The sequence below is a fragment of the Cupressus sempervirens genome, chromosome 2, assembly GCF_028749045.1.
Source record: "Cupressus sempervirens isolate cs-2001-9-10 chromosome 2, ASM2874904v1, whole genome shotgun sequence".
NCBI classification, from domain to species: Eukaryota; Viridiplantae; Streptophyta; class Pinopsida; order Cupressales; family Cupressaceae; genus Cupressus; species Cupressus sempervirens.
In genome coordinates, this window is record NC_143119.1 from 624462438 (window position 1) to 624477808 (window position 15371).

The window sequence follows — 15371 nt, forward strand, 5'->3', positions numbered from 1 at the left end:
TGACAAAAACTATTTACTATTTTGCTTCCCGCCATCAACATTCCACATGAGAATGTGATTTTGTACCCACTATGCATTTATATATATCTAAACTTTGCTTGTTTATTTTGTGTTCTCTTTAATTAACTCATTAAATGCATATTCTCATTGAAATTCGCAAAAAAAAAAAAAAAAAATTAACTTTAGCGATTTTTTAGGTTCCTGAATTTTTTCCAAATAAACTTTTAGGGGCTTGGCGAGTTGTTGCTGAGTGAGACTTTTCCAACTATGCTTAATATCATCAAATATATATTTAAACTAGGGATCAGAAATTGTGCCCCTCACCTTCAAATGTCCGTCGAATATATATGTATTAGCTCGCTCATGCAATGTTTCATACTTGTCAATTACACTTCATGATTATTCATTGTATATCATTGCTGACCGTATCTTTGAGGCTTCGCATATATATATATATATATATATCTTTGTTCTTATATTCTCTCACAGTCAGAGTGTTTGAACTTGCATTAACTGTGATGATTAAAAATACAAAAAAGAATGAATTCCTTTGAGGCACTGATGAGTCGTATGATAGTTGTCCTACGCCTTCTTATTAGTGATTCGATATCCCTATACTTAGTTTGTAACATCCGGTTTTCCTGGGTCTAAATTAACATCTAACATAAGCATAGAATACAGATATTACTTTGTTTCATAGGAAGACAGTTATATGATTCAGGTTCATGTGAATAAGAGTTACCGTTAAAAACTATAATACAAAATTTCTTAACTAAAAACTTGAATTACCATCAAGGAAATTACTACAGAAATTGAAAACCACATACCTCGGATTATTGAGTTCGAATCAAACTAGGGATGCTTCTGCAACCACCCGGGGTAGTCCACAAATACACTATAACAATTCATATGACATCTATCATCTAAAAACCGCTATCTTAAAAGCAATTTAAATACTTCTATTATTTTTAATTAGGGCATCACATACCATTGTATCAATTAGGGCATTGTTTACCTTTGATTCGATTAGGGCTTCTAATACCACTATCTTACATAGGGCTTCCAATACCACGGATTCATTTTAGGGCTTCCAATACCACAAATTCAATTTAGGGCTTTCGCAACGACGGATTTCAATTTAGGGCTTCTGCGATGACAGATTTCACTTTAGGGCTTCCGCGACGACAAATTCAATTTAGGGCTTCCGCAACCACGGAGACAACTAGGGCTTCAGATTTCTTTTCCTTCCGATTACTTATCTGTGATAGTTTCTCAAGATTAGATAAATACTTATATTCAATATTCAAATAAATGAAAGTACACTGATGACAACAATGAAATACTTCAATTTAATCTTATGTCCTCATAAATAAAAATGATAATACTTGTTTCTGATAAACAATTGAATGCATGGCTTATCTCTATCTGACGCTTATCCGACATCTTGAGAGAGGTGAAACATTGTCAAGGGCTTAACCAACCAACCTCGGACCAAATCTTATCCCCACACGATCTCTAACGAGAAGGGCCTCCCTACCCGGAATTGATAGGGAACATCTTACCATCCATTGAACTTCGAGATATAAACACGCCATATGAATTGGCAGCAGGAGATTAGGAATATGCATGAGCTATTATTAATTCATATTAAATGATATATATTAAAATGTCATAACTGATATTATAGGTTCTTATTGTTGATGAATCTTTCCTCACACCTCCTCACCCTCATCAATCCTCCAAGCCAGTGATTTCCAAGTGCTTGTTTAATATTAATAATTTCACTCTTGCAGGGTACATAGTTATTCACAGTTTTCATTGCATATCCATATCTTTTATACATGTTTAATACTCTCTTATGAATAAAGAAACATCTATGATTTAAGGCAGTTTCCAAGAACTAGAATTCTTTTACTGACTACCCTGATTCAGTTTGCAATTATATTAATGAAAAAGAGACACATTGAACATTCTTGATTCAACAGTTGCATTAGAAAGAAAACACGACTGGCCATTCTAAATTCGGCAACATTCTTACTTATCTCCTACGCTTATATCTTCAACCAATTTTCAATATCTATATCCTTGAAATCAAATTCTCAATACACACAGATACAACAGATGAACTCATAATATATCCAGCTTGTAAACTAGAAAAGAACAACTCATTGCACTCACGAACCATCTTGAATGCTCACAAAATATTCTCTACCACAACATTAATAGATTATACTAAAGATACCTATATTTCTCTGTATCAATCATTAATTTGAATATTAACTTTGCCTATGAAGGAAAGACCATCCAAGTACGATTTACAATACCACGGTTACATGTTTCTTTTTTAGTGTTTACACTGCTGATTGATAAACAATTTACCTATTAGTATAAAATATGTATTTGATGATGGTAAAAATAATTAGCTTATAAAACAATAAAATACGTATCTACTAATAGTAAAAATAATTAGCTTATAAAACAAGTTGCAGAGATACTAGAAAATAATCAAGTATAATTTTTGCAGAAAGCACAAAACCATCTAGACTTTTTAAAATACTAATAAATTGTGGATGTAGCAATATCATTGAGTCCATGCCATACAGAAGATCTTCAATACAAATTTAGCAACAACACATCAAATACAGAAATTTGGAGACTTAGACAGCAGCATCTTCTCGTACATTTTCAATTGCTCATTGAAATCAATAGAGGTTAAAAATCATATAGGTACCTTGAATAGACCCAGCAGAATGAAGACTCAAGCCAGCACAAAGAAGAAAAAGAACCTACGCAGATCTTTGCAACATATGGAAAAAGAGAAAATAACATTCCAAATCTTATGTGACTCCTGCTCTGCAGTCGAATTTTCTTTTACAAGACTCAGTGGTCTCCTTCAGATCTCCACGGAAAAGCTTACGACTTACAGTCGAGTTTACTATATCTTAGCTCAGTTGTCTCCTTTAGAATTCCATAGGAACAACTGACAATAGAAATGCAAGGACGTGATAACTTGCATATAAGGCACTGTGACTGAGCGGAGTGATAGATGTTTTGCAGAATGAATGGAAGACGGATATCAATGTCCCGATAGACAACAAGGCCAGCATATTTATTAAATTAAACCTGACCTTACCGCTTCTTGCCATTACAAGATCTCAATTTCAATTTGCATTCCATCAGTTGGAAAAGAAATATGAAAAGGAAGATATACTAAATCGAAGGTGAAAGATGAAAGGTTTTATTCATTAATATTATTTAATGTTTAAATCGATTACTAAGTCCTAACATTAAAGAATATCAAATATTATTATAATTCGAAAATTATTAAAATCTTATAAGTACTTTAAAACATCATTTTTAAAAATTATTAAAATATAAAGATGCCAAAACACTTTTATATTCAAATGCACATATATAAATTATTATTAAAAATAATACGACGAAAGATAATTTAAAATCCTTTAAGAATACGTTTATATGTACACTTAATTAATTAAATTAAATTAATTATTAACAACTCATGCAGTTCCAGAGATGTGTCCTGTTCAAATCGCTAGGTCTTCTACCTATCTGTCCAATGATGGTGATGCCCTGTCTAATTCTTTTCTGACAATGCTTCCACCCTTCAACATGCTCCCTGCAAGGAATTTCTTTGCGATTAAATTATAAATTATATAATCTTAAATAATCATAACGACCAACTATCTTACCATCTTGCCAGATTATATCAAATTAAACTGCCAACCGATTTCATGTGAACCTCAACGGCTATATTTCAAGCTAGGTCAAAAATTGGGATGTAACATACCATTCCCCTTGTGGTTCATCATCCTCGATGAACTTGAAATTGCAACGAACATTATAAAGGAGTATTTCAAAAATTGGGATGTAACACAATTCATTCTTAAGCACTTGTTGAATATATCTTTACATTCCTAATTAAATCTCCATCTAAACTATGATTTTATTCGTCTGTTTTCTGAGAATGAAATATTTATTCTTCTAACATATAATATTCCCACTAAAGAGTTATTTATGACTTAGGAAAGATCCCTAAGGAATCTATATATATTATATAGAATACTAATCTTCAGAATACTGATCTATCTCGAATCTCCCTTGCTTGTATGTATTTACAGTGTTAATATAAAACATAAAAAAGAATGAATAAGATTTATTGATTATCTTTATAGGAATACCATTTCGATAATTCTGAGGTATGGGGTCACATCATACTGTGTCTGTCATCTCCTCTATAACCTTCTTCCTCCTCTCCATATCTTTTGGTATCCTCTAGTCTGTAGTGTTTGATCTGAGTAACCCCTCAAATTAGCTACAATTGCTATTATTGGTCCGTAAAAAATAGAATAGGTTTTTGGCTTCGTCATCATCCTTATCACTAACTGTCTTAATGCCTCTCGTCCGCTTTCGGCAATTATTCTCCCAACCAACATAATTGCCGATTGTAAATGCAGAGTTTCTCGATTGAATGATTGAGTACTGACTAGATTCTCCCTTCGCTAGTATCATATTTCTCACTTGCTGCGCCAGTCTGAAAGTGTATTATCCATGTTTGAAGCTACTGAGATAATCCTTACATCCCGATGACCGTAATGTGTTTGGAATGTTCACCATTTTTTCCTTTTTCCTGCGTCTGAAATTAATGTATTAGTGGTTTTCCTCTGGTAGCTCTTCTTTTATTAGTGCTGACTCAGATTTGCCTGTCATTTTTCCCAAAGTTTGAAATAACTATAAAAATGAACGATGCCCCCGTTCTATTGACTGGATAATCCATTTATAGTTTAGTTGTGCTGCATGGAAGAGAGAGGTGCAACCTTTCAAAGGTTGTCCTCCATCAAAATTAAATTGCTTACTTATATTTATCATTTAGATAAATTATTTATATCTTTGTTGATATTTTATACCATATTAGTTCCTCCCATAGGCAAGATAATATAGCATTCATGGACTGTCAATTAATTTTTTTCTTTAATCAATCAAATCATAGAATTTTTACAAATGTTTGTACATTTATAATGTTTCTAATTTTGATTTCTTTCATAAAATATATTATAAATCTTTTATTTCATTCCTTATTGGTTAGTACAATGAATAGTCACGAGTCCAACAGTTTCTAATAATAATTACTTTGAAATAAAACTCAAATATTTTTCCTCAACTTCTGGCTTTTCCTATTAAGCTTGGAAAAAATCCAACAATGGTAGGTGGTTGCAATTAAATGCATTATTCTGGAAACATCTAATTTTAAAGTAAAAAATAATATTTCTCCTCAACTTTTGGCTTTTCCTATTAAGCTTAGGAAAAAATCCAGCAATGGTAGGTGGTTGCAATCAAATGCATTATTATGGAAACATCTGATTTTCAAGTAAAAAATCTGTCCTCATCTATTCTTCCCTTCCAACACATTCTGGAACATTCATGATCAAGATTTTAATTCATAGAAACATTGTTTGGATTTGCATGTTTCATATATTTTTGCCAACATTGTGGGGAAGGCTGTGTCCATCTTTTTTTAGTGTTGATTTAAAGTTGCGTGTGAGACAATCAAGCTGTCTATTTTGGATGCATACTTTTTAGCAAAATCGCAATGGATTATATTAGCAATTTAGTGCAAAATACAAAGATTGTAGAGCACCATTACCTGCAATACAATTTGAATTATTTGGTTATTCCAGCTAGAGAAAACAATGAAGATGTGCATGATCAATGCATGTGCAGGTGCTGGAGATGGGGATCTTCTTTCTGTTTCAGTTGTTAGCTTTGTTTTTTTTATTAAAAATTACAGATCTACTTAGTGTTTTTACCTTTTTCTTTTTTAAATAGCAAACTTTTGATTAATTGTGCATCTTGTAACTTCATTGTCTGCATTATATGCAAAAAGTTTTGTTTATCCTTCCTTTAAATTTGATGTCTGATTGCATACAACAGGCCCTTACCAATGTCAAGGTTATTTATTTTTGTTATAAACTCGCATAGAAATTCATGCCCTCTATTCTTGGCAACTACTAGGGCTCAAAAAGTGTGGAGGTTCTAAGCTTGTTTATGCTCTCATACTCGTATCTCTGATGAAAATCTATCTGCAACTAATGGTTCCTTCCATCTGATAAGCAAGACTAAGAGTTATCAAATTCTGATGCTATTGTGTGAGCCAAGAAATAAGGATTTCAGTTGATAAGGTACTTTAAATTTCATTTTTTCATCTTAGAAATGGTTAAAACCAGTGTGCTGTATTTATGTTTTTAAAAAGGCGCATTGTTGGAAAAAAATGGGTATTGGTCATCTTCTTGAGCTCTGGTTTCCTATTGCCCAAGAGCTGAAAAAACCTATTAGGGTTACGAGGGTTCTACAAAGGTTTTAACAAGCCTATTTACACTAAAAAACCATCAGAAATCTTAGAAATCTTAGAACCGCTACAAACTCAATGTAACCGTCAAGTAGACAGTGGTTGCACTAATTATAAGGTCAATGCGGGAAAAATTGAAGGCTCGTTTAGTACCCGAATTTCTCTTCAATATTTCAGTTCAGGACAATTTGGCACGTCCAGTAATCCTAACTGGGGGTTTTATGCTTATGAGAATCTTAGGAGATTTTCGAAAAATGGGAGTGGTTGATGGTGTTGTGTATCTAGATGAGTCTGGTGAGATAATTTCATCTAGCAAAGGAATTCGGTCCGTTAAGCCTAATGAGGATGATCACATTATGGTTGGAGGTGCTACCGAAAGATGTAGAGGAGTACACTCATCTTTAATGGACGTTTACGAAATCTGCACAAGATTTTGGTTTTGATTTTTGGGTCCAGCTTGTCCAATGGCCCGCTTCTTTTTTTGGCTCTTTGGATGAAATATTTGTAAGTCTGTGAGGTTCATTTTCTTTTTATGATGACAAATTTATTTCATTTTTAAGTCTAAAATATAAATAATCTCATTTGGATAGTTCTTTGTTGTCAGGTAGCTGTTGCTGGAGTCATTTTGTAGAAACAACTGCTATATGAGATTTCTGTAAACATGATGAGGCTCTATTGTGAATGGAAAGCACCTTCTCTAATATGTACTCTTTTTGAGCACCATGACCTTCAGTGAGGGTTTTTGTAGGAAAAACTGGCATTTTCTCTGCTGCTTGTGCCACAAAATGAATACTCTGGATTCCAAGACTGCAGTGTAATTGGGCTTCTTCTGTATGCCTTGGATATTTACTACAAACCTTGTAGAAAACCTTCTCACTGGTTGTAGCCATCTGGTAATCGTATGGATTGATGCTTCTGGTTGTAACAATTGCTTTATTTGGTATCAGTGAGAGCTGTGAGATTGCAGATGTACATGTCGTATTTTTCGTTAAAATCTATTATCTTTTTCAATGAATGTTGGGACTCCATGTTTTCATCAGTTAGTTTACTGGCTGAGTAAAAAAATGTGGTCTATGTCATTTTCGACATTAGCAATTTTGTTATTATGTTCCTTCCATAATCATCTTGTACAAAACAAATTTGGTCTTCTTATTGACATATTGAAGCATTAAAATATGAGATGTTATATTAGCAGATTGACATTGACAAACAATTTTTTCTTAATATAATTTATTTAATTTTGCACAAATGCAATTTCTTTCTTCACATTTTTATTAACTTTGATTCATAATAAGTAAAAGAGGTCTATAAGATTAAAAAATATGAAGATTCCTATTTAACATGTTAAAAATATTTTTATAATCCAATTTGATTGATTTATATATTCTTCGTTTTTTTCAAATTTTCAAGTATGTTCATTATATATTTTTATTTTACAAATTCAATCAGCTCACTATTTAGGGATAATTTCAATACAAATTTTCAATTACTATTTCCCAAGGTTGTGTCTTAAAATATTTATTATTCTAATTTCATTTTTAATTTATAATAGTCATTTTGAGAGGACATTTGTTTTTATTCAGAAATTAATAAACTATATTAACATTACTTTTTCCTATTATATTTTATAAAACAGAATTACTAATGGCAAGGACTAGATACAATGCGTCCTTGTTTATATGGCAAATTTTCAACTTATGTTAATATTTAAATAGTGATATGGATTTTAATGATGGTATTTGAAATATTATTTAATGTATCACATGTTAATTATTCATTGATTATATAACTTTATAATACATTCTTTGTTATTATAATAATAATTTAATCAACTATATATTATATTTATAATTGATTTTATTTATGATTATATTTTTTTAATTATTTCTTCTTATATTCAATTCTTATTATTATTAAATTCTGTGTGGAAAAGGGGACATTACATCCAATGTGATGATAGCACTTAGGCGTGAACTTCCTTGTTCACTATCCATCCTAGTTAGTGCCCATAACACCTATTTTCAATCATTATTATTACAAATCCTTGGGAAATGTGTATGTCATAAAATAAAATTGCTATAATAATGAAATCAAATGGCAATTGAATTGCAATGATCATAACTGTATAGGATCCTAAAATTTACTCAATTCCAAAATTGTGCACAAGAAATGAACAACATGCTTATAGACACTAGAAACTCTAAAACAAACAAAATATACAAAGTTTGTGTGTGGTGCTTGAGTGGGCTCAGCTCTTCGAAGTGTAGATGATTGCCTTACTAACCCTTGAAAAGAAAAGAAAATACTAGCACTTTCTGTGAAATACTTGGCAATCATTTCAGAAGCTCTATTATTTCTTATTCTCTTTCCTTGCAACCCCATGCTCCCAACTTGTTATGCTTCCAAGAAAAAAAATGGTCCTGAAAATGTCATGGCCACAAGCTAAGGTGCAAAAATAAAATTTAAAAATAAAATTGAAGGTCCCCAGAATTTTTATATAATTCAAGTGGCAGGTTTTAAGCTAGATTTCCATGATCATTGCCAGTCTTTCCATGACAATAATCCAATAATTAAGGTAGGCTACTTATATGGGATGTGAGACAAAAGATGAATGCAACTTGTCAAATCAAAAGTCTAAGTCATACCAATAAATAGACATTAGAAGAATGGGTAGAGAACTAAACTTAGTTCAATAATCACAAAACTTATAAGAGATGCACAACTCCAAAACAACCCAGAAACTGAAACAATTAAACAAACAATTTTAAAGATATCTATTTCTTGTACGTAATGATATGTCAGCGAAGGGGAACTGAAAATTTTAAATAATGGCTTAAGACTCAGAAAAGAAGGAAAGAGACCAAATTTTAAAAACAGTAAAACACAAAATTACCACACAACAGTCCTCATAATTACCTTGTTAGTGTCAAGTTATTCACAGACCGCCACATGCCTCGTCCTACATCCTTTGAGGTTTGATCTCGAGCACTTCTTCCTCGCCATAGCTCTTTTACAATATAGACAACCTCCTCAACATCAACCTTCGCGGAGAAACCACAAAAGAATCAAAAGCAGTAGAAATCAAAAAAATTAACTCTAGCTGTTGTACATAAAAAGAATTTCATCTACCAAATGCTACATGAATTTATAATGTGATACAACCATAGAAGGAAACTTTCCCTTTAACTAAATGTACACTATTATGCATTATCTAAAACTTAACTCTGTCCTTTTCATTAGTTCTCCAACTCATTTTTTCTGTGTTCAAATATTCAAAGCTTCCAAGATGTCAAATGCTAAGTCACATGAAATGGATTGTAAACTCAATGCCAACAGAACTAACATATTGAATTACAGGTGATCTCTAAAATTAAATAATTGTGGAGCATTTAAATAAAAAACATATTATAACAGGTCATAGTCCCCAAAGGTTTAAAAAATAGCTTCTAAAACTAAATTATGATGGATTACACAGCTAGAATATTATATTTTTAAAATGAGTTAAAAAAATTTCTTTCAGGATAATATCTAATGAATACTCCATAGGAATCATCGTGGGATGAACTTTACACAAATAACAACATTTCACAAGGCATGTATAATTTAGAGTCTAGAAAATAAACTTATATTTTGAGAGGGACAGCCCTAGAAACTTCCTTGGATGCCCCTAAAATGTGGAATAGGTAGCGTTTATTGCCTGAGAACAATGTTCCCCACTATATTAGGTTCTACAATAACCCCACTTGAACCCAGAGCTTGTACATATACCACTTCAAGTTCTGCAAAGGTCCTACATCAGGCCTATAGACTGGGTGCAAATAAATATAGGTTTGAGTTTCACCAGTCACATGCCTTAGTCCTATGGGTTTGTTAGATTTTGCTAGACTCTTGCCCTAGGCCTATGTATTTAGCACAAGTATGCTTGAATGTACCTGAACCAAATTCAAAAGCCTAAGATAAGATCCTCACAATACAAAGATTGGCATTCATTAATGTACAAGTGACCGACTTGGACTTGGTACTCAAGAGTCAAAGTTGGCCAAGACTCAACAAATTAAAAACCCCATGAAACATAGACATTTTAGAGTGTTTAAGACTTTTACAATGTGGCATTCAAAAAATGAACTTTAAAGACCATAATCCAATCGAATAAAAGCTACTTTGATCACCTACACAAGTATGCATCAATCCCAAGCATAAAAAGTGGATTTTAATTGAAGGAAACAACATTTTTAGACATAAATATTTTCACACATTTTATGTGTACAAAACTCATGGATTTTAATAGATTATGATATCCATGGCATCAAAGATTAAAATCTCAATATCGATTCATGAACTATACTAAAAAGGTAATTGTATCCCTGAACCCAACACTACTAGCTCTATGTGGAGTCATGGACTTTTATCTCAAATTTTTTGCTATAGCTAGTTATAATGAGTCTGATGGAGCTTTGGGAGGTGTGGCCACTCTTTGGAATCCTATAGTCGTTTCCTAGACTGACTTATGGAAAGATAAAAGTTTTATTGCTACTGAACATTTTTACAATAACATGAATTGGTGCATCTTAAATATATATGCTCCCATTACGAGAACTGGAAGATGTGAGACATGGGAAGCAATCTCAAGCTTCATGAATAATAATAGAGGCAAGAAACTTTTATGTATGGGAGATTTTAAGTCTCCTCTTTACCACTCTAAAATTTGGGAGGGATGAATGACTTTACAAAGTGTGCAATATTTGGCCAACTTTATTAATCCTAATGACCTCATTGATGTTGACTTGCAAGGGCCCCCATTTACTTGGTCAAATAATAGGAAAAGATAGGAACTAATCCAGCTCAAATTGGATAGACTCCTGGTTTCGGCTGATTGGCAGCATCATTTCCTCTACTCTGACAGCTCTCCCTAGAACTGTCTCAAACCATGCACCTCTGTTGTTTAACTGGTTTGATGGTTCATATGTGGTCCTAAACCATTCGGATATGAGATTATGTGGTAGTTGCACCTTGACTTTGGTTAATATGTTGGAGAATGGTGGGATATTAGAGTTGAAGGTACTAACATTTATAGATTGGTTGCTAACTTGAGAATGTGAGGAGAAATGTTGTCAAGTGGAGTAAAACCTCCTTCAGAGATATTTTGAAGGAGGAGATTAAGTCAAAGTTGGATGGGCTCCAGCATGCTATAGCACTGCGAGATTTGTCAACCGATACCCTAAAGGGAAGAGGATAATAGGACACAATGGAAAGATCTCATAGCAAAGGAGGAAATGTATTAGAAGCAAAGGTCTAGGATCCAATGGCTAACAGAGGGAGATAGAAATACCACCTTATTCCATAAGTCAGCCTCAAAGCATAAAAAGAGAAACACTATTACTTCCTTGTTGGACAGTAACAATAATACTCTAGTAGAGCAAGAGGATATGGGGAAATGGGTTGTCACTTATTTTATTGAAGCTTATACTTGCCTGAATAGCAATGTGGATGTGAGAAAAAGGAATAAACTTATCCAAAATTTGCCTAGTGTATTAAAAGAGGAAGCTAATGAGCTCATCACTAGTCAAGTTACAGAGGAGGAAGTGAGGAAGGCGGTTTTTTCAATGAAGATCTACAAAGCTACTAGACTAGATGGCTTTCCCCCTACCTTATTCCAACATCTCGAAGATGATTAAGAAAAATATGACTAAGGCTGCTATAGACTTCTTCAGAACGAGCAAATTACTAAGGAAGCTTAAGAACACTTTTATTGTCCTCGTCCCCAAGATTCAGGATCCTAAAAGTTTATTGACTTTAGGCCCATCAGCTTATGCAATACGGTTTATAAAATTTTCTCTAAAATATTTGTTAACAAAATAAAATCCTTTCTAGAGAACTTTATAGGTTCACCCCAAAAGGGATTTGTCTCGGCTAGACAGATTATGGAAGCGGTTGTCACCACACAAGGTGATCCACTCAATGGAAAAGAGCGGAATCCTTGGTATGGCACTTAAACATGATATTTCAAAAGCTTATTATAAGGTTGATTTCTTTGTGAAGTTCTTAGGAGGATTGACTTTAATTGTAAAGTCGTGGGGTTAATTAAAACTATGGTGGAAACTGTCAATTTCTTTGTCATTGTCAATGGAGCTTCTTGAGGTTCATTTCAAGCTTGTAGGGGCCTTAGGCAAGGAGATCCAATATCACGTTATCTATTTATAATGATAGCTTAAGTTTTGGGGAGATTCTTCTCAAGACTAGTTTGTGCGGAATCGTTGGTTGGGGTCATGCTTGCCACCTCCATAGCTCCAGAGGTTATACAAAAGTTTGTTGGTGACACCTTATATGGCTATGCTTCAATTGTGGAAGCCAAGATTATGCGTAATCTGCTTGATGGTTATGCGGATTGCTCGGGACAAGATATAAATTTCAACAAGAGTAAAATATACTTCTTTAACACTAATCAGAACCTCCAATAGCAGTTACGAATACAAAACATATTAGGTTAGTCAGTATTACGAAGTAATTGGAAAATATTTGCTTGTTATTAACAAAAACCAAGAGGTCTATATATACAAAAGAATGGAATGATGTTTCTTTAGGAAACGATCATAAAGAATTGAAACTTTCTATTCTTGCTAAGAGAAAATTAACAGTTATCTACATCTAACTAAAGAATAGAAACATTCTATTCTAGAAACTAAAAACTAAATATTAGAAACATTCTAATATTTACAGAAGATTACAATAGATAACCATTACATACTAAATAGACATAATAGAAACTATCTATTATTGTAATACCCTCCCTTAATGGTTAATCTATCCAGAGTACGAAGCTGTCAAAAAGCATAAAAGGCAAATTCTATCTACTCAAGGTTCTCTGCACTATTTGTTGTGGGTTGTGAACCACATAGCTTAGATAAGGCAGCTAACTGCTTTCGATATTCAACCTTCATGTGCCCATACTTGTGGCAATAGTAGCATTAAACATTCTTTTTCCCGAAGCCTTTTGAAGCTAGAGCAAAGGACCTCTCCTGAGAAGATTGCTATGAACTAGAACCAACTTATCGTTGTTGTGATATTCGAAGATGGTTAGCATCTGTTGTTTCCATGTACCATAATGGTGACCGTTGAACTTCTGATTTCCCTTAACCAAAATATTAGTCAAAGATGCCATAGCACATTTTCCAATGAAAAAGCATGAAAATTTGTGAACGCGCGTTTTTCGAAGCAAAAAAATAGAAGACCCAAAAAATTTGAAGGGTGACACAAAAAGAGAGCTCGAAAAACCCAGAAAGAATAAGCTATCAATTTTTGGATCAGCTGGCTTGAAAATTGAGTCGCAAAAATCGAGGCGCCCAGAAAAATAGACAACCCAGTTGAAATCTAAAACCCACCACAAATCTGTAAAAAAAAATTTGATCCAATATAGAAAATCAGGGTTTTGAACAAAAACAGCCTTGCTACAAAAAAAAACCACAAAAATGGCAGAAATGTGCCAAAAAACAGATTGCTCTGGACAAAAATGGGTTGCAGATTTTTTTAACCAAGAAATTATAATTATTTTTGAAAAAAATTAGAGTATTGGCTCTAATACCATTTTACGAAGTAATTGGAAAATATTTGCTTGTTATTAATAGAGACCAAGAAGTCTACATTAGAGTAATGAGACTCGCTACAAGTCGGGTGAGTCGAGTTACTTCAGTCGGGTCAAAATGACCCGTGACCCTGACTCGACAGGTTATGTGGGCTGACTCGGCTGGCTGACTCATCTAACTCGTTTGATTTTAAATTTTTGTTTTCAAAATTTTCCTAATACATCTAAAAATTTTCTTTGTGTTTATGTAATCAATGTATGTTATGTATGTGATCAAATTACCTTTTATTTCATGATGTTATTGTGTCTTTAAGCTTTATTCGATAATGGGTGCATGGAACTTATTTAAATCCTTAAAAATCTCTAAATTTCAAGGGTTATGTCACTTTGCTGAGTCACTGCTGAGTTCGAGCCAGGCTATGAGTCAAGTTACCCTTGCTGAGTTTGGACCGGGTTTGAGTTTCGTTACTTTCGTCTATATATACAAAAGAATGGAATGATGTTTCCTTAGGAAATGACTGTAAAGAATAGAAACTTTCTCTTCTAGCTAAGAGAAAACTAACAATTATCTACAACTAACTAAAGAATAGAAACATTCTATTCTAGAAATAGAAAACTAAATATTAGAAACATTCTAATATTTATAGACGATTAGAATAGATAACCATTAGATACTAAATAGAGATAATAGAAACTATCTATTATTGTAATAGTCGGTTGGCCTTCTTGATACCTATCTTGGCCTTCCCCTGACAGTGAAGGGAGTCTCAAACCAATTATGGAACACTGTACTTGAAAGAATGCAAAAAAAAAAACTTGTTGGATGAAAGGGCAAGTTGTTGAGTAGTGCTGGGAAATTACAATTACTTACAACCTCCTTCAAAGCGGTTCCTATTTACTTCCCTTCCTTGTTCAAGATGACCCAAACAATGGCAAAAAAACTAGAGAAACTCCAACGGAATTCTTATGGACGAGGAGTGAAGAAAGGGATAGGCTTAGCCTTGGATTTTGATTCTCAGTTCAGTTTGTGTAGTCATGAGCATGCTGATGTTTTTTCTCATAGTGAGCATGATGATGGAATAGTCCTTGATTTGTATATGCACTATGAGAATGAAGAAAGATATTTCATTTTGCCAAGTGATGTGATTCAAGATGCTAATCTGATTGCTAAAATTGAGAGAGATAACTCCAGCTTACCTCATAGAGATGGTGATGAGAATCAGGTGTATGACAGAGGTAAGGAGTTTTGAAAACTTTCCGATGGCCTGGGGCCATCATTTGTACATAGTAGTGTAGTTGTTTTCCTGCTTTCAATAAAGCTGTTCGAGAGAAGTTTTTGCTGTCATGTGTGTGGTTTGCTTCTCCCAGAGATCTGAAATCTTGCCATGCCTGCAAGGGGCATGCATCCCCAAACAGAGCCACTGTTGG

At 33.3% G+C, this 15371-nt stretch overlaps 1 protein-coding gene across 1 annotated transcript in view; it reads right to left on the reverse strand.

Annotated features, from left to right (window-relative positions):
• Window positions 1-15371, reverse strand: part of LOC149574925 (NAD(P)-binding Rossmann-fold superfamily protein) — a 230827-nt gene that overhangs the window by 46609 nt on the left and 168847 nt on the right. Inside the window, exon 9 of the mRNA XM_089814774.1 lies at window positions 9281-9405. Within this exon, the coding sequence (XP_089670900.1) occupies window positions 9281-9405 (125 nt within the window). The remainder of the gene's footprint in view (window positions 1-9280; window positions 9406-15371) is intronic.